At 38.4% G+C, this 19463-nt stretch overlaps 2 protein-coding genes across 16 annotated transcripts in view; both read right to left on the bottom strand.

The window, feature by feature from the left end:
- The window catches only part of LOC134743185 (uncharacterized), a 61874-nt gene that overhangs the window by 12312 nt on the left and 30099 nt on the right, over positions 1-19463 (bottom strand). The window lies entirely within an intron of this gene.
- Positions 11259-17396, bottom strand: LOC134743163 (uncharacterized). 15 transcript variants are annotated; one of them, XM_063676534.1, is made up of 3 exons: positions 15946-17396; positions 12131-12201; positions 11259-11692 (listed from the first exon to the last, which is right to left on the bottom strand). In XM_063676534.1, exons 1-3 carry the CDS (start codon positions 16649-16651, stop codon positions 11414-11416), a joined length of 1056 nt encoding a protein of 351 aa, XP_063532604.1. In that variant the 5' UTR covers positions 16652-17396; the 3' UTR covers positions 11259-11413. The 15 variants fall into 15 exon arrangements, with proteins under 15 accessions (XP_063532604.1, XP_063532602.1, XP_063532601.1 ...); XM_063676532.1 differs by having other exon boundaries at positions 15683-17386; XM_063676531.1 differs by having other exon boundaries at positions 15659-17377.

Raw genomic sequence — 19463 nt, 5'->3', positions numbered from 1 at the left:
CCACATCGGCTTTCTTATTGCGCGCTCGCTTACAGCTCGTGCGCACAATATCGCCTCGTGTGTACGAGTAATGACCAACGTGTGCTACTTATATCATAATGTACTATTGTATCAACCCTATAAAGTATTTCAAACTATTTCAATTCGTACTTGTCTTATTCTTATTACTTTTCTTGGAACAACATTAATTTATTAGTCTAAATGCCAGTTGCACCATCCGCACTTGACAGACTGATCAACGTCACCCGGCGCGCCGCGACGGTTTACTATGAAACTTTCCATACAATACAATTTAGCGAACTCTTTAACGATGACAAACAGTTTGGTGCAACCGGCCCTAAATTTTAAATTATAAGAGCTTATCATAGGTTTGATTTTGGTTTGAACCAAATTATTGTTTTGATTGTTTGCGTATGTCGATTGTCCCAAGATTTTTTCACACGAGACAACCCGTTATTTGCTAGGAAGTTGACTTGTTTGCAAAGCTTTAAATACACACGTAGATTTGCTTGAAGATGTAGCAAGATTTTTCTTAGCATACCTTTTCGTAGAGAAAGTATTTGAAATCATATCTGGTATTTACTTACATTGGGATTGAAGGTCTGTTTCCGATACGGATTTTAACATTTGACCTTTGCAGGTCAAAGAAACAAAAGACATTAACGAAATGTACGAATTTGAAGCTATTAAAAACTAGTAAATTATATACCCATATTTAAACAGATTTAAAGAAAATAAATCAAATATTAACTCCAGGAACAACAAAAAAACACTTTGTTGTGTACATATTTTAAGTATCATAAATAGCAAGAAATTAAAATACAAGGATAGCAAAACAAGCTAGCATGCTTGAAATCATATCATCAATTGAGTCGCTTAACTTCAAACTCGGGTAAATCCAACTGTCAGATTTTGAAACTGAATCGATCTTAGCAATTTTGGTAAGGTAAGGAGGGGTAAGACTATCACCGGGGACTATCACTTGCATGGAATCCTGGAATCCTCATACTGTTTGGTTTGCCAAACAAAATAAACTATGTCTAATTTTACCCCACCTTACCGTAATAGGGTAGATATTTCCTAAGAAGGTCGAATGGTTTTACCAGAGTTTGAAGTTAAGCGTCGCAATTTTAATGTCTAGATTATCACGAATATCAGGCTTCATCGAGCAGAAACGAAACGAGAAACGAATAAAAGGTGTTACGTAAAGCTATTCTCGATTGTGCACGTGTATACTTTTTTTTACCGCATCCCAGACGGAACAAATGGCTATAGCGAACACTGGCATCTCAAGGGTTTAATTTTAAACCGATAATCGCTTCAATAATAGTTTCAATCGATTTTGTTACGCTTCTGATATATCGATGGCGTTGTCCGTATCGATAGATATCTATTTTTGTACGTATAGGTAAATTTAAAATGGAAACTGTACTAATTTGCTATTAAGAAATATCTGCGATCTTGCTACAAATCTTCTAGCTTAAATCCGTGAACCTATTAGTAAGATCTTATATAATCTAGTCAGACTATATTATAATGCAGCTCCCACATGATGAACTGGTTTGAAAACGCGTCTCCCTAGAACTTGATAGATAGGATACTTAAAGCCAGTAATTAAACATTAAAAAAAATAGATTCCCGACCCCAGTAATAACTTTGAGACTTAATCATTGGATTCTTCTTGAAATTGTAAATAGGCACACTTGCCTAAAATATTGAGGAAGTTCCTTCTAATTTTATTAATCCCGATATCAAACCAGATCCGATAACCGAAATCCATAACCGAAAATTAGTTATTAGGGATTTGCGTTATTAAAAGTTTAAAATGTCGGTTGATTCACTTATTTTAAAACGACAAAACATTAGGAATACGGCTTTATGCGCAAACTCATTGAAATATTTACTGTTAAGTGCAACTGAAAATAATTTATATTCTTCCTTTTCATTTCAAAATTAAAATACGAATAGATTTTACTGTATTTATGATTTATTATATAATATAAAATAATTTGTAATACCACCTACTTAGGGCATAATAATTGCACCATACAAAGCCCACAACATTTGATATAAAAATAGGTTCAAGTGACAAAAAGAAAAAAGTGCGAAGCACTAAGCATCAATAGTTTTGATTATTTTTACTTATTTCGAATTAAAATGCGCTATATTCAAAATCTTACAGTTAAATACCTAATAGGTAGCCGACTGGAGTCATAAGGTGTTGCCAAATACTTTAATTCAGAACGAGATCGTAAAACAGTTCACAGTTTCATACATGAACTAAACTATGAATGTCAAAAGTTGTACAAGATGTTTAGGGTGCTCCATATTACCGTTGATAATTCAATTACTATATCTCGTAAGTTTATAATGAATGCGCCTATATCGATTACGAGGCACACCATTAGCCAGTTTTATCAACAACCGCCCACACCTTCGTCGGAAAGGTAATAAATCTAGCAGTGAAATTGTGTGCCAAACGTTATCAGTGAGCGTGGGCCCTAATAGGGCCTTAGTGTTCGCTGGAGAAAACGATTAAACAGCTGACCAACGAGATTAACATTTCTCTAAAATATTGATTTACCTACACAAAATAAATGAAGATACACGCGAGTACGAGTATGGGTTTTCTATTCGTCGCCGTCCACATTTTTATTGCTTTGACAATATTTGTTTAGTTTAGCTGCCTTGACTGAAGGCTTTCAAAATTTATTAACATTTCAGTCAGAAACAATTTTATACCTTAAGCTACTCAAGATTATATCAGGAGCTGTAATCGACCTTTTAAAATCTGAACGTGATTTGATATTGATTTGACACCAATCGCCGCCGTGCATCTCGCTCATACTTATATTATACATTTACGCAAGTGAGGTGCACTGAGCAATGATATGCAATCAATACTTCATTTTTAAATATCTGTTGCCACGTACTTCCACATAATCACGCTTGCACTTGGCTTTTTCTTTGCATTGTCACTCAATCTACGCTATTTCAATACTATCTCATCTATAAAAGCTCTGTCGTATTCCGTGCGCGATTCGTGTCACAGACATACCTAGTTATTATTAAAACCGCAAACATTAGCTGACTTTGCAACAATGAAACAACAACTAGGTCAACTTTATGATGTATAATTACTTAAGGGGCCCACTGACTATCAGTCCGCCGGACGATATCGGCCTGTCAGTTAGAACAAAAATTTGACAGTTCCGAACAACTGACAGGCCGATATCTTCCGGCGGACTGATAGTCAGTGGGCCCCTTTACGAGTTAGGAAGATATCCTCTCATATCTATCACGATATCTTTTATTGCCGACTGCCAACGTAAAGCATTTGTCTCCCCAGCTCTTTCACAACAAACAGCAACTCACTATGATTCACGTACGACTTACTAGAATCTTAACCTCATAACGAGAACTCGGAATAACATCCCTATAATTTACGACTGGCGATTATTTAGCCAAAATAATAGTAGGTTGGAATTCGTAAGTACGTATTTTGTTTCTATTTGAAAAAATCTCGTCAAAGTAAAGGGCGCAACAAGAACAGCGAGATAAGCTCAAACCATGAAATAAAACCAAGTGCTTATACAATAAATAGAACAAAGCGAATCTGGTAGATCGAGAATTGTTATGGATACGACGGAAGCCAAAAAAATATGATTACAGACTTGTTGTCGTTTTGCTTTCAAATAAAATCTTTAATCTTAGATTTAAATAGTAATTTTTCGGTTCCGAAACAAGGTTTTTGTGTGAAGTGACGTGTGATATGCAGCACATTAACACAATGCGCTCGTTGGTTGACTTTAAATAATGTTTATATCTTTTGATATTTTATGAGCCGTAAAAATGTTCCATATCTACTTATAATTAACATAGTCAGTACTGTGTGCGAATTTATTAGAAAATAGAAATATTTTTATATGCTTTCATTCGATATATTGTACAGTCCTCTCTTCATCAAGAAAAAAGGACCATAATTACATGCAAATTCACGAACAAACAGATTACTCCAAGCCTTATCTATTCTGCACAATTCATCTTCAGGATATCATAATGTCTAGATCTTAGGCAGCGTTCATTGTGATGCTGATGGCGTCCACCTGTTGCTAACCGCACAGGCTGGAAGTGTTTATTTTCAAATCCACACTTAGTTTTAATCGAAATTAAACCTTGTATCGTGTTAGTCAAAACGTACATTCGACAGCCTTTCAAAAAAGTAGAGGGAATGAGAAAACAACTTTATCGAACAAAACATATACAACAATGTACAAATGGCGGAATGAATGCTAAACGGCATTCTCTAAAGTCAACCAAAGGGCCAAAGAGAAAAGTTTATTTATTAAATAAATAAAAGTAACTACTTATAAACTACATATACGTAGACTGTGACAAAGGGGGATTTGGGTCTAAAAAGGTGGTGTAATTAATGGGGTTGTGCTCCAGATAAAATGCGATTAGTAACATTGGTACGTAATATGTATGTATTTTTAAACCGGTTTCACATAATTCTGGTTCTATTCTAAAGGGCCATAAATATATTGAAGTAATCCGATGAGTATCTCCACGTTTTGACGGTCACCGCTATATTTGCGACAGTAATAACTGTTCATCACCCTTTGTCGCACCTAATTTATAGTTTCCCGAGCTTCCTAGCTTCTGAGCTCTGTTGTGGGATTCCCTCTAATTGCTTCTGTTGTTTATTACTAATCTTCTTTATTATGATTATTCTATTATTTCATATTGTAAGCCGGTTTATAATTTTTAATCTTTTAAATATGCATTAATTAATATATTCAAGAACGTAATGATTATAAATTTTAATAAGTATAATACTCTGACAACAAAATTCTTTGTGAACGGAATATACCCTTGTATGAAATGATAATTAAATGTTAACGATGTTGCTGATCGCCGCAGTTGGATGAGCGTTCAGCTTGACGTGGTGCGGTGAGCACATCAATAGGTTTAATGTTCTTGAATCAAAATTTTAATAACAGTTTATGCGTCTGAGTCTCTTGATAGGTATGCGGGACAGAGGATCTGTATACATGCAGTGAAGAACAAAAATCGGAATTTCGTTATTGACTGCGTCTCTTTGGCTTAAATATATAAGAGCGATAGCGAGAGAAATTTCGAATATCGTTGTTCGCGGTAGGCCCTTAGCACATCTAACAGTGTGTTTTTAATTACTTTACAGATTGATAGTTGATTCCTCTTTTATCACGGTTCAGCTGCGTACGAATTCTCTCACGAACAGAGTACGGTCGGTTTAATGTTCGCAAGTGATAAATATCTACAGGACTATACTGGGCCCGTGAAATTGGCCCTGGTCCAGGACTAGAATCTGGCGAACTTCAAACTGATTTGCGAAACGACTGTGATAATGGATGAACACTTTCACTTTAATATTGTATAACTTACAGTGTCACTGTCAGTGTTATTGCCGTGTACTTTTATAAATACATAACAGAATTTTGCAGCAATTTATCAAAGGACTAATCAGGACCACGAGAAAAAAATAATTTGAAATAATAACTGATATTGAAACTGAATGACGAGAATAACTACTACTAGTAGGTACTTAGTTCCATAAACTACCAAAGATAGACACATTAGTGGTTCTAGGAAATATCGATGTAGAGAGCCTGATCCTAATAGGAGCGATAACAATACGATTAGGACAACGTCAACGTCCATGAGGTTGTCAAAGTATTAAAGAAGTGTGAGAGACCATATCCGATTGTCTTTTATATCTTTATAAATGTAGGACAAGTTGCAGAACGATTCGCATGTTTACTTAGACAGACGAGCGTGGGAACACTCGTAAAAACTATGACATCACGGGCAAACTCGCCAACTAGGTTATAAACAAGGTTTCCAACGGAATCCAGCTTGTGGAAATAGTATTGTTTTCATAATTCTCTTGCCATGAACTTTTTTTTATATATTTTTTCTTCTGATATTGTCTAAGCTGTTTCATTGTCATGGTTGTATTATTACTGGTGCCACATGTGCTACAATGGATAGTGCTAATAATAATAATTAAAATAATGACACAGACCATTAGCTGGCTTTATCTCATTACGTTGTGTTGTGTATATAAATGGTTAATAGCTGTGTAGTAAAATTGCGGTTAAATTAATTCATTTCATTATTTCCCTTTAAGGGTCTTATAGTGAAACTGTAATGTAACTTACTGTCATAGTCAGGTTTAATAAAATTACAGTTATGGCCGTTGAGTTGAGTGCTCACCTTAGGCGTTACAATTGCTTTTAGGGCTATCTTAATATTAGACTCCATTACCTATACGAAGTTATATTGCGATGAGTAATTATGTATTAGAAAAGTAGAAATAAACTTTTCCCCTCACTAGCTCGGAAAGTTGTCTTTTAACCTTCAAAACAAGCGGGGAAAAACGCGTTTTATCCACTAGTGGGGAAAGTAACTTGACCTTGGATGAAGCGTGTTAAGTAGCTTGACAGATAACAAAACGTAAAACGCTTATGATAATGGTTCGTTCAATATTAATTATCATTAAATAAATGATTCGAGAATCTAATAAAAATTATCAAATTTAGCTTTATTTAATGATTTTAAGTCATAAACCTTAAAATTAAATAAGAAACGTTTGTTTTTTTATAACGATGTTAAATATAATTCTGAACGCACAAGTTGAGTCGATGCAATTTCAAAACGCATCGTTGACATTTCATACGTCAGAAATGTCAACATTGTCAACAAATTTTTTACTTAAAAACTTTTACTTAAAGAGTTTTCTGTTATAATATCGTAAAAAAATGAGTGATTCCAGTGATGAAGATGATCTAACGCCTGTGGATGTTGCACTTTCCTCGCTATAGTGAGGGGAAAAGTTTTGTGTTACACACGGGTGCAAATGTATTTTACTTCTCGTGTGTTGAAGCACTCGCTACGCTCAGGATTCTATTTTAGAACCACTCGCTTCGCTCGTGGTTCAACTATAGAATCCTTTCGCTTGCTCGTGTTTCAATTCTACACTCGCGGGTAAAATACAACTTTGCACCCTTGTATAACAAATAACTATTTGTATTTAATCTTTAAAATCAAATACCCAATGAAGCCATTGCTCGCGGCTTCGATTTTGATTAATCAGTATACTCAGAATCCTGTGTATTATTTTCCTCTGCGGGAATTGCTCATTTATAACAGTAATGTGAAATAAATTGAAAAATTCAAAAATAAATGTTTAAAACATATTTCGATAATGAGAGGTGTATTTCATGAGTGTTGGAAACTTAGTGGCGTAATAGGAGCTTAGTTTTAGATAGTACCTAACATTCCGCGCCGGGCGAGACGACAGATTCATACTCTCTTTGATCTTGGATTTCTTATTCCGAGACGCTTACCGAGTACACCGTCAGGGCCGGATTTTCGCCTATAAGGCAACCTAACAATGGTTTTGAGATAGAGAAGGCCCCGCCCTCTCCCCTAAATTCTTAGTGCCTAGGGGCCCTAGGTCTCTAAATCCGGGTCTGCATACCGTGAAAAATGAAGATTTATTTCCAGCATAGCAGTGTTAATTTTTTCAATTGGTTGAAAATTGCCACAGGGTCTCACCTTTGCATACATCATATTAACAGCCTGGGCGCGGGCAATTAAAGTATATCGTAGATTCTCGGGTTCATGCCGAATGTGCAGCTGCGCGCGCGCGTTTGTTTACAACGCTGGCGGGCTTCGGAAACGCGTTAACAGTGGTTAATAACCTTTTCGATATTAAGCTAGAATAAAATTTGTTAATATGTTACTTCTTTTACCTATTAGGAAACCCCATTACCTTACCCCATTACCCCCAGTATTTCTCTACGCCCCAGTTTAAAATGATTGTAAGTAATCAACACACTAGATTTTAGGTAAATATTTTTTTTTCGAAGTCATTATCCGCAGGTTCGAACTGTGTTGTGATGTATTTTCATCATTCATTACACATGACACGTTTTTGAATTTGAACATGAACAGCGTCGGTTCCACGCGATGCGTTGTTGCTATGTACTGTGGTCGGTGTAGACCCGGCTGTGCGCGACTCGTCCTATTAAGCAAGTTATCACCACCCGTTTGATATTTTTGTTTACAAACGATGGCGTCAACCATGGCGCCGTGGTGACAATGTAGGTTAGATGTTTAATAGATAGGATTCAAGGGGTGAACAGGAAAATGCGAGTAGGGCATGTTCTGAGTTGTACGGAAAATGTTTGATTCACTGAAGGTACCAGCCACCAGCGAAGACTCAAAATATTCCTATAAGGCATAAGGGTGTTCGAGCTTCAATCGCGCCACTACGTGCATTTAAACTCTTTTGTGGTGCGCGTGCTGCGACCGCTGCAGGGGACCATCGAGTGCGCCGACTTCTGGCTGAAGGGTGTTGTGTGTCGGAGCTTCCGGGGCTAACTGTCGAATCCCACACAAGACCAGACGATTCAACGGAGTCACGCCGTTTTGTCTCCTAAATAGTGTTTAGTTTTAAGTTTATAAAATGTATAGGTATACTATGTTAGTATATAAGGCCATTGTCAGGTTTGTGTGACATTGTGTCTGAGCGCGTGCTACGGCGCGTGCCATTGTCAGATACAATGGCACACAATGGCTAGACCGCTCACACAAGGAAAACAATGGCTTTTGTTTAGCAGATTCACGTCTTAAGCGCAAAAATAATTTGAGAAGATGCAGACTATACGGATTCTCGCACATCTCTGCAGTCTACCTAAAGAACGATGTAGTCGCATAGCCTAAGAAAATGTATAAATTAGAATGTAATTAAGTGTCTGACATTCTGTCGGTTTGTTGCTGTATTTTACTTATCGAGTGCTAGTGTAGTTATTCTTGTATTAGCTAGTGAATTGTAGAGATTTCTTCAATAAATTGTGTAATATTATACCCTGTAGGTGATGTCATTGTTGAAGATCTTCTGCCTTTAGGTATGTCAAAGCTAAGTAAATATGTTTACATATTTATAAACAATTTGAATAATATAGACTTAGATATTTATTCTCATCATAATATAAAATTACAGTATAAATTATGCTAGACTAATCTACATGAATTTATATTATGTTATGATCGACATCAATATTTACATAATATTATTAAATAGATATAAAAATAGATTTGGTTTCTAATGTAAAATTCGTTTTTCTGGTTTGATTTTTTGCAGCAACTACCTATATTAGGCTTAGGTGTTAAAATTAACGAAATCAATATTGATTACTCACTTGCCTACTAACGCCTTGCTAAAACAGAATTTATAGTAATAGGCACTTACCAATTACAAATTCACTAACATTTCTCGCGCCTTACCTAGACGTTTCTATGCATAAATAATTATGCTAATTGCCAGCATAGCTTAAAATGTATAATTTAGAAGCAACGTTTGCAAGTTAATTCTTATTATATTTTCCATTTATCACAATTAAACTCTATCCCCAATCAAACTGAACAATATATTTTTTATAGTTATACCTACAATCTCTTAAAATACTCGTAAATAATCTTCTTCTTCTTCTTATCTTAGCGTTATCCCGGCCTGCCGGGGTCCGCTTTCCTACTTGCCTTTCTCCACTTTGCTCGATCCTGGGCGTAAATAATATGAGTATATTTGTCGGTTGTTTTGTTTTATGTTACCTACCTATAATATTATTCAAAATAAGGAATAAATTCCAAAATATTCAAAATAACGCGTTAAATATGTCGAGATTCAATTACATATTTACATATTTAGTATAAATGTCTACTAAATAATACATTAGATTAGCATGAGTTGTTCAAGTTCATCATGTCTTTGTAATAAGCAAACATCTATGTAACTCCGTATAAGATGAATAAAGTCTAAGGAAAAAAGTTCCTCGGAAATCAAGAAAAAATGATTCTCGGACAGATAGCGCCTACACCTTTGGCCTATTCTCGGCTAAATGGCGTTGACGTTTTCGTTTGTTATTTAACAATTAACACAAATCAGTAAAAGAGCATGGGTCAAAATCATATAAAAACAATAAATACAAATAAAAAAATCATTTATCCACATGTACATACAGTTTTTGGTATAAATACATTTTCATTTTTAGTTTTAATCGTATGTCGATAGATGGCACTAAATTTGCTGTGGCTACAAAATTTACTACGACAGTAACCCTCTATCCTATATATTTTCTTTGGTAATAAGTAAATATACACGTGCGTGACTTGTATAATAATGAAATACGAATTAGTACTTATTACTGTTACATATTTAAATTCTTTTCCTCTAATTAGCTCCATGCATGAATTTATTTTTATTTTTGGATTCATAATTTATATCGTTGGAACACCGGAAATGATAAAAATACTTTTGTAAACCTTAACATTATTTTATTAAAAAATATTTAAAATGTTGAAAATTTTTGAGCGGTTGAAACGCTCATAATTTTTGGCGCGAATTCGACAGAGCGTGATGACGTCACACGTTGGGCGGCCCAACTGACGTTTGCTACTAATGACACTAATCTGTCGAACGCGTGACGTCACGTGGCGTTTCGAGCGTTTCGCTCACTAGCTTTTCGCGGGCAAATTTTTGTACTTTTTATTTATAATTTTAAGTAATTAAATGGTAATTTAAAAACGGAAATGCATTTGTAACATGATATAACGGTAACAAACATCCGAATAAAACATATTTCGTTCAAAATAAATATAAACTTCATGCATGAGGCTGTTCAGCGTTGGAGGTAATGGCGACCAAATGAAAGCAGAGAATCTGATATCTTAATTTAATGTTTTACAGAAGGCTGGTTAGAAAAAGTGGGCTTATCTACATACATGTAGAAGCTTATATAGTAAAGTACAGCGCCACACTATGACACTACGGATTGGTTAGGAACTATTACATACATTGACATAGCTAACAGCTTATTGAGCACTTAAACTAGTACACCATAGTTTCGGTAGATGTCACCTTTACATATCATAGGACGATTGAGAGACTTAATCTGTCTAGATTAGGTAAGTAGGTACTTAGGTATGCTAATACCTACTTATCTGCTACTTGTTAAGATAGGTCTTAACATTTTGCCACCCCTTGAAATAGTTAATGTTTTATGAGTAACATTAGGTATTTCAAAGAATAGGCTTTATACATTTTACCTATCAGTAAGGATGGGCAGAGTTCTTTGTTACGAGTTATAGTTAGGTAATTACTTAAATTTTAATTAGATCTGTGCCCATTCTTATAAATGAAACAACAATAGGAAATGATTTTTATTTTAAATAGGGAGTAGGTATTCTAATTATGTACATAGGTACTAGGTAAGTAAGGTAATTTAGGTACTTAATTATACTTATTAGACACTTAGTTATAATTATTTGAACTTTACATTAGGTTGGTACTGTTGGTAGGTATTTACTACTTATATGACTTCACCCGAAGTAGGTAATGGACAAATGTTATTGACGCGCGTTGGATGTCCCCTCTGGCGGTTCGGATGACGGCCACCCTGGTGACGCCATCCCGGCCCGGCTGCGTCGCGACGATCTTGCCCAGCCTCCACCGGCAGGGCGGCAGACGCTCGTCTCGTACCAGGACGACGGTGTCGACTGCGAGGCTTGGGCCGCGCGCGCTCCTCCACTTCGTGCGTTCCTGCAGCGTTCCGATGTAGTCACGTGACCAGCGCCGCCAGAAGTCCTGCGTGATTTGTTGCAAAAGTTGATAGTGAGTTAATCGGTTCTTTGGTACATGGTTATAATCTTCGTCCGGAAGTGAATTTGGTGCTTTTCCAATTAAAAAGTGAGCTGGCGTAAGGACAGGATAGTCAGGATTTGAACTAGGTAAGGGACATAGTGGCCTAGAATTTACCATAGATTCTACCTGATATAGGATTGATACAAATTGTTCGTAAGTTAACAAAGATAACCCTAACACTCTTTTTAAATGATATTTGGTAAGTTTTATACTAGATTCCCATAGGGACCCCATATGAGGTGTATAGACAGGAATAAAACTCCATTTTATGCCCTCGTCTGCGCAATGAGATACTAGCTCGCTCGAGCTGTCCTGTAGGTATTTTTGTAAATCTTTTAGCTCGTTACTAGCCCCATGAAAGGTTGTTGAATTGTCACTCACCAACTCCTTCGGTTTACCTCTCCTGGCGATGAATCGTCGCAGCGCCGCCAGGAAATTGGCTGACTCGAGCCCTGTAATTAATTCGAGATGAATTGCCTTTGTTGCAAAACAAATAAACACTGCTATATAGCACTTAGAGACCTTGTAACCACGCCCTGTCCTATCTCTAATGTTATAAGGTCCTCCATAATCGATACCCGTGATAGCAAAGGGGGGGGAAGGATTTACCCTTGAGGGGGGTAAGTTTCCCATTATAGGGTTAGTAGTCTTTGGATTTGCTCTAAAACACGGAACGCATTTATTTACAATTTTCGAGGCTAACATCCTACCTTTTGTTGGCCAGATGCGCTCGCGAATAGTTGAAAGTAATAACTGAGGGCCAGCGTGCAGAGTACGTATATGTGCGTTTGCCATCAGTAGTTTGGTAAGCGCGTGCTCGTGACTTAATATTAAAGGATGTTTTTTTTCATATGCATAATGCGAAAGACCGATTCGTCCGCCTACGCGAACGAGTCCGTCCTTCATGAATGGGTGTAAAGATAATATTTTTGATTTGTTAAGAACCGGTTTATTGTTTTGCAATAATTTATATTCGTGTGGGAATGATTCCATTTGTGCATGTCTAATTAATGCGTGATCCGATTTTTTTAATTCTTCTACGGACAATGGTCCTGATAATTTATTATTTGGATTAATTGTTCGAGTTTTATTTTTTGTATTATATATAAATCGAAGTATGTATGCTAATACATGAATAAGTGTTTTATCGCTTGACCACCTGTGGAAAAGATATTGTATCGTGTCGTTAGATTCTGTGCTAATAGCCAAGGTGAGAGTTATGTTTACGTCGCTCTCGGCCTCGGGTGCATGATTTAGTGACTCAGAATCGTGGGTCGGCCATGTGTCCGGACTTTGGGTCAACCACGCCGGCCCAGACCACCATAACTGGTTGGTTTCCAGCTTGCCTGGTGCTACCCCTCGGGACAAAAGGTCGGCGGGGTTATCCTCCGAGCGGACCCATGACCACTCGTGCTTGTTTGTAAGTGATAATACTTTTGTGACTCTGTTACTAACAAAACAAGTTAATTTAGGGTTACTATTTTTTATCCAACATAATGTTATTTTTGAATCTGACCACAGGTTGATTCCGGAAACGTCACATTTTAATGCTCGTTTTATTTTGTCGACATGTGTCGCGAGCAGTAAACTGGAACAAAGTTCCAAATTTGGAATAGTTTGGGGTTGTATTGGACTTATTTTTGATTTTGAGTAAAGTAGGTGAACTTGTACGTTTCCTACTCTATCGCTTGATCGTATATAGATGGCAGCGCCATAGGCTTTAATACTACTGTCACAGAACCCATGAATTTGTATCGTTACATAATTGGGTATGACTGTACATCTCGAAATTTTCAATTGGTTTAATAAAAACAAGTCTCGATAGAATGTGTTCCATTCTTGGATCAAGTCTTGTGTTAATTCGGTATCCCAATCTAATTGAGCCTTAAATAATTTTTGAATAAATATTTTGGCTACTACAATTACTGGTCCCGTCAAGCCTAGGGGGTCGAAAATGGACGAAATTACCCCTAGTACCTTTCTTTTGGTGATTGGGTGTGAAATTTGGTTTTCTTTAATGGTATACATAAGCTCATCTGAGTCACTAGACCACGCTAAACCCAGGACCTTATGTGTTTTATCTCCAAATTCGGTTGTGTGTGTGTTTTGGTGTGTGTGTGTTTCGCTCACCCGTTTTATGATGACTTCGGAATTGGACTTCCATTTCCGCAGCGTGAAGTTGGCTCCCCGCAGGATCTCGTTCACCTGTGATGCAGTTTCAGCTACCTGATTCTCGTCGTCGCCGCCGGCGATAAAATCGTCCATGTAGAACTGGTTCGCTATGGCCTCTGCAGCTGCTGGAAATGTGTGTTGGTTTTCGTTTGACAATTGTAACAAACATCTGGTTGCAATATGTGGTGCTGACTTTAAGCCGAAACTTAATGTGGTCAGCATATAAATTTGGAGTCGTTGGTGAGTATTTTCCCGCCAAAATATGCATTGTAGGTATTGTTGATTTGGTTTAACATAAATACATCTGTACATTTTTTGTATGTCAGCGTTAATAACATATTGGTATTTTCGGAATCGTAGAAGTATATTTATGAGTTCGTCCTGTATTATTGAGCCTTTGTATTGGATATCATTCAAAGAAATGCCGTTATCAGTTCTGCATGAGCAGTCGAAAACAATTCGAATAGGGGTTGAGGGGGAGTCGCGAAAAACAGCTTGGTGGGGTAGAAAATTACATGGGCCATCATAATTATCTTGTAATTGAATCATATGGCCAGCTTGTTCGAACTCGCGCATGAAATTCACATATTTATCTTTAAATTCGGGGTTCCGCTCGAACTTGGATTCTAATGTTTTGAACCTCCGATATGCTATGTGCCTAGATTGACCTAACTTGGTAGGTGGCTGCTTTAATGGAAGTTCTATTTCGAAATTACCCTCAGAGTTGTGAGTGTGAGTTTTCAGAAATATATCCTCACATTGTTTTTCATCATAGGGTAAATTTGGTGCGGAACCCTCCTCTATTTCCCAAAACTTTTTTAATTGAGTTTCTACTGTAACTTTGCATTGAATGGCAGACTCGGTTTTTTTTTGTACGGAACCCGTGACTATCCATCCTAATCGCGAGCGTCTCAGAACCGGTAATCCGGGCCCGAGCTTGTATTTACCGGTAAGAAGTAAATCAAAGAATATCTCCCCACCGATAAGCAAATCTACATCTTGAGCTAAGTTAAACTCGTCATCAGCTAATTTATAACGCGACGGAATGTGCCAACGTTGCACGTTTGGTATTAAAATGTTGGTAGTACAAATTATAGGCGTAATAAAACAGGACAAATTCGTTGTAAAGGTTCCGTCTAAGGAATGCAATGTTACGTCACACGATTCTAAAAGGCTAGACACTTTTTCATTGAAACCTATGACATTTAAGGCAAGTTGTTCCTTGTTTAATTGTAACTTTTTGGCCGCGTTTTCGGTAATGAAATTTTCTTGCGAGCCATTGTCTAAAAATGCCTTCATTTTATGCACATTGTTATGCTTATCCCTAACGAGCACTTGGGCTGTTGTAAGGAAAACTGACCTATTTCGCGCATTGTTTATTTGTTTTTCGATTAAAGTGTTATTCGACAAGGTAGTCTCGATTTGACTAGAACTCGGTTGTTCGTCGATTAACGTTGATATTGGTAATCGCGTTGGTACGGGGTTACTACCTACATGAGTGTTGGTATTTGGTTTGTGTAGTAACGTATGATGCTTGCCCTTACATACTCGACATGTACTGGCCCTGCAGTTTGTTAAGACATGCGTTCCGGACAAACAATTAAAGCATAATCGTAATTTATTCACGGCTCGGATGCGCGCGATAACGTTTAATGCACTAAACTTTGGACACTGATTAATATAATGCGTACTCGAACAATACGGACACTGGTTACATTTAAACTGTTTGGAGGTTACCTTGATAGGTTCGGACGTGGTTACCATGGCCTTCTTGGAAGTGCTGGGTGCGTCCGATGGTACTGCTGGGCTGGTCGCTTCCAGCCGGTCAGCTCGGTTCTTTAGGAAGGTTTTGAAATCCTGCAACGAAGGCAATTTTCTCAAATCAACACTGTTTTCCCACTTTGATTGCAATCGACTGTCTAACTTTTTAACTAACATGTGAATAATTGCGAGATCCCAATTTTCGGTAGGTACATTTAATGAGCGCAAAGATCTCAAATGTTTGGAAATATTATCGCACAGACCTCTTAGACCCGAAGGAGTTGACGGTACCGGTTCCACGTCGAACAAGGCTCGCATGTGGTTGGTGACTAAACGTTTAGGATTATTATAACGTTCACAAAGCATCTGCCACGCGAGCATGTACGCGTCCTCGGAGAAATCGAGCGAACTAATTACCTCAAGTGCGCCGTCTTGTAAACAACTGCGTAGGTACTTATATTTTACGATCGGTGCTAAGCTAGCTTGGTTGACTAGGGCATCAAATGTGTCTCGAAATTGCAGCCACTGTGTTAGGTCTCCGTCGAAGCTAGGGAGGCTAATTTCGGGATATTTTATCGACTCACCGAGGGGTTGCTGCGGCGGGGCTCGCGGACTATGGTCATTTGGTGTTGAATCGGTATCTACCTTCGCCAGCAGCTTGCCCTTAGCGCTAAGTCGGTAAAATGTGTCCTCAAATGACATACGCTCGGCCTCGTGGGCTTCGATGTCCCCTTCGTCGCTGCACAGTGTCTCGATCCGGTCCTGTATCTCAGAGAAATCATTGTATAACTTTGGTAATTGTTCTAGTCTTAAGCTTATGTCTACAATTATTTCGGCCGTCAATGCACTTGAGTCGATTCTTTCTATAAATTTATTAAATACAGTTAATTTTCGCTTACAGACACCTCGTCTATTTTTTAACTGCCTAATTTCTAACTCTTCTAGAGTGTTTTTGGAAGTTTCTAACATGATTAAGAACGATTACAATTTACAATTTGTAGGAAATAAATCGATTACAATTAAATTTGGTAGGGAGATTTGGTAGATAGGTTAGGGAATGCCAGCTCACTTGCCTTCTCGATTGATGCTCGTGCGCGTGGCGTAGCTTGGTGATTGCCCTCGCTTGGGCGCTCCTTCTGCTTCTGGTGTGGTACCACCCACGTGGTCCCTTTGGTACTTGCGGTAGCCGTTCCCTGCTGCGGCTGCGGTGCCACGCACGTGGTCCCGCTTTGGTGGCTCGGTCGGCGCCTGTCGCGTTGGCTCAGGCCGCTCGATCGAGTGGTGTGGTCGCCTCCTAGTCACCTCTTCAGCTTCTTCAGGTCGGCGGAGCCCCACGCGGTTGCTGCCTACGTGGTAACGTTGCTCTCCCGGCCTAAATCAGGATACGCGGCGATTCCTCGACGTACCGGCTCGCAAATTTTACTAAATTTACTAGCGATTCGCTTTAAAGTACTGAGATTAACCGCGATTTAAACTAGGGGTCACCATTATGTTCAGCGTTGGAGGTAATGGCGACCAAATGAAAGCAGAGAATCTGATATCTTAATTTAATGTTTTACAGAAGGCTGGTTAGAAAAAGTGGGCTTATCTACATACATGTAGAAGCTTATATAGTAAAGTACAGCGCCACACTATGACACTACGGATTGGTTAGGAACTATTACATACATTGACATAGCTAACAGCTTATTGAGCACTTAAACTAGTACACCATAGTTTCGGTAGATGTCACCTTTACATATCATAGGACGATTGAGAGACTTAATCTGTCTAGATTAGGTAAGTAGGTACTTAGGTATGCTAATACCTACTTATCTGCTACTTGTTAAGATAGGTCTTAACAGAGGCTAATTACAACAAGTAGCACAAACATTTTTGAGATAGTAGATTGTGTCACAAGGGAGCAAAATGACATATTTACGGCGAGGGCGTACAATTGAATCCTAAACGAAGCGAAGGATTCTATAATAGAATCCTAAGCGTAGTGAGGGATTCAAGTGTTAACGCCCAAGGTGAAAATAATTTTGCTACCATGTGACACACACTGCTTTTCACATCACCTATGAGGAAATTACATACATATATTAGGTTTCAAAACATTATTATTTTAAGCAAAGATCGATACGGACAGTGCCAAAAATATGTATACACGACCTTAGTATAGGTAGGTACATACTTCTGGCACTTTGTCCGTATCGATATTTTCAGACGTGACTGCAGTGTTGGCCGAACGCTAATGCCATTAACCATTAAAAATTAACAATTAAAAAGGTTAATGGCCATTAACCATTAGCCATTTAATTCGGATTAAAGTTAATTCGGATTAAAGTTAATTCGGATTAAATTTTTGAGACGTTAATGGCCATTGAAGTTAATTCGGATTAACTTTAATTCGGATTAACTTCAATGGCCATTAAAGTTTCTAAAAATTTATTAGAATTACTCTCAATTGCATCAACGTCTAATAAAATTACATTCGTGATATTTTAAAATGAGACAGCAAAATGACCCTGACTGAACCCTGGCAGTAGTAGCAGTACCTACCTACTACCTAGTAGAATTCTGGTTTGGTGCAACACAGACATACGCGGTTTTGGTCATTTAAATCGTCTTGATGAGCACTTCGGAGAGCCGTACCCACGATAGAGCTGATGCTGAACCCTGGCAGTACCTAATGGATCTAAGGTTTGGTGCAACATAGGCACACGCTGTTTTAGTCATCCGACTCGTCTTGATGAGCACTTCGGAGAGCCATACCCATGATAGAGCTGATGCTGAACCCTGGCAGTACCTAATGGATCTAAGGTTTGGTGCAACATAGGCACACGCTGTTTTAGTCACCCGACTCGTCTTGATGAGCACTTAGGAGAGCAGTACCCATAATGGAGGTGATGCTGAACCCTGGCAGTACCTAGTGGATCTAAGGTTTGGTGCAACATAGGCACACGCTGTTTTAGTCACCCGACTCGTCTTGATGAGCACTTAGGAGAGCGGTACCCATGATAGAGCTGATGCTGAACCCTGGCAGTACCTAGTTGATCTAAGGTTTGGTGCAACATAGGCACACGCTGTTTTAGTCACCCGACTCGTCTTGATGAGCACTTAGGAGAGCAGTACCCATGATAGAGCTGATGCTGAACCCTGGCACTACCTAGTGGATCTAAGGTTTGGTGCAACATAGGCACACGCTGTTTTAGTCATCCGACTCGTCTTGATGAGCACTTAGGAGAGCAATACCCATGATAGAGCTGATGCTGAACCCTGGCAGTACCTAGTGGATCTAAGGTTTGGTGCAACATAGGCACACGCTGTTTTAGTCACCCGACTCGTCTTGATGAGCACTTAGGAGAGCGGTACCCATGATAGAGCTGATGCTGAACCCTGGCAGTACCTAGTGGATCTAAGGTTTGGTGCAACATAGGCACGCGCTGTTTCGGTCATCTGACTCGTCTTGATGAGCACTTAGGAGAGCGGTACCCATGATAGAGCTGATGCTGCACCCTGGCAGTACCTAGTGGATCTAAGGTTTGGTGCAACATAGGCACGCGCTGTTTAGGTCATCCGACTCGTCTTGATGAGCACTTAGAAGAGCAGTACCCATGATAGAGCTGATGCTGAACCCTGGCAGTACCTAGTGGGTCTAAGGTTTGGTGCAACATAGGCACACGCTGTTTTAGTCATCCGACTCGTCTTGATGAGCACTTAGGAGAGCAGTACCCATGATAGAGCTGATGCTGAACCCTGGCAGTACCTAGTGGATCTAAGGTTTGGTGCAACATAG

The sequence above is a fragment of the Cydia strobilella genome, chromosome 7 (assembly GCF_947568885.1).
Source record: "Cydia strobilella chromosome 7, ilCydStro3.1, whole genome shotgun sequence".
Classification (NCBI taxonomy): domain Eukaryota; kingdom Metazoa; phylum Arthropoda; class Insecta; order Lepidoptera; family Tortricidae; genus Cydia; species Cydia strobilella.
Note: the sequence above shows the minus strand (reverse complement) of the source record. Positions and strands in the feature narration are given on the sequence as shown.

Excerpts from the sequence above, each read along its gene's own strand:
- LOC134743163 (XM_063676524.1), bottom strand. The coding sequence starts at position 16,651 with ATGTTAGAAACTTCCAAAAACACTCTAGAAGAGTTAGAAATTAGGCAG. Across the intron at positions 11,693-12,130 it reads GAGGTAAACCGAAGGAGTTG|GACTTCTGGCGGCGCTGGTC; the intron begins GTGAGTGACAAT and ends CAAATCACGCAG.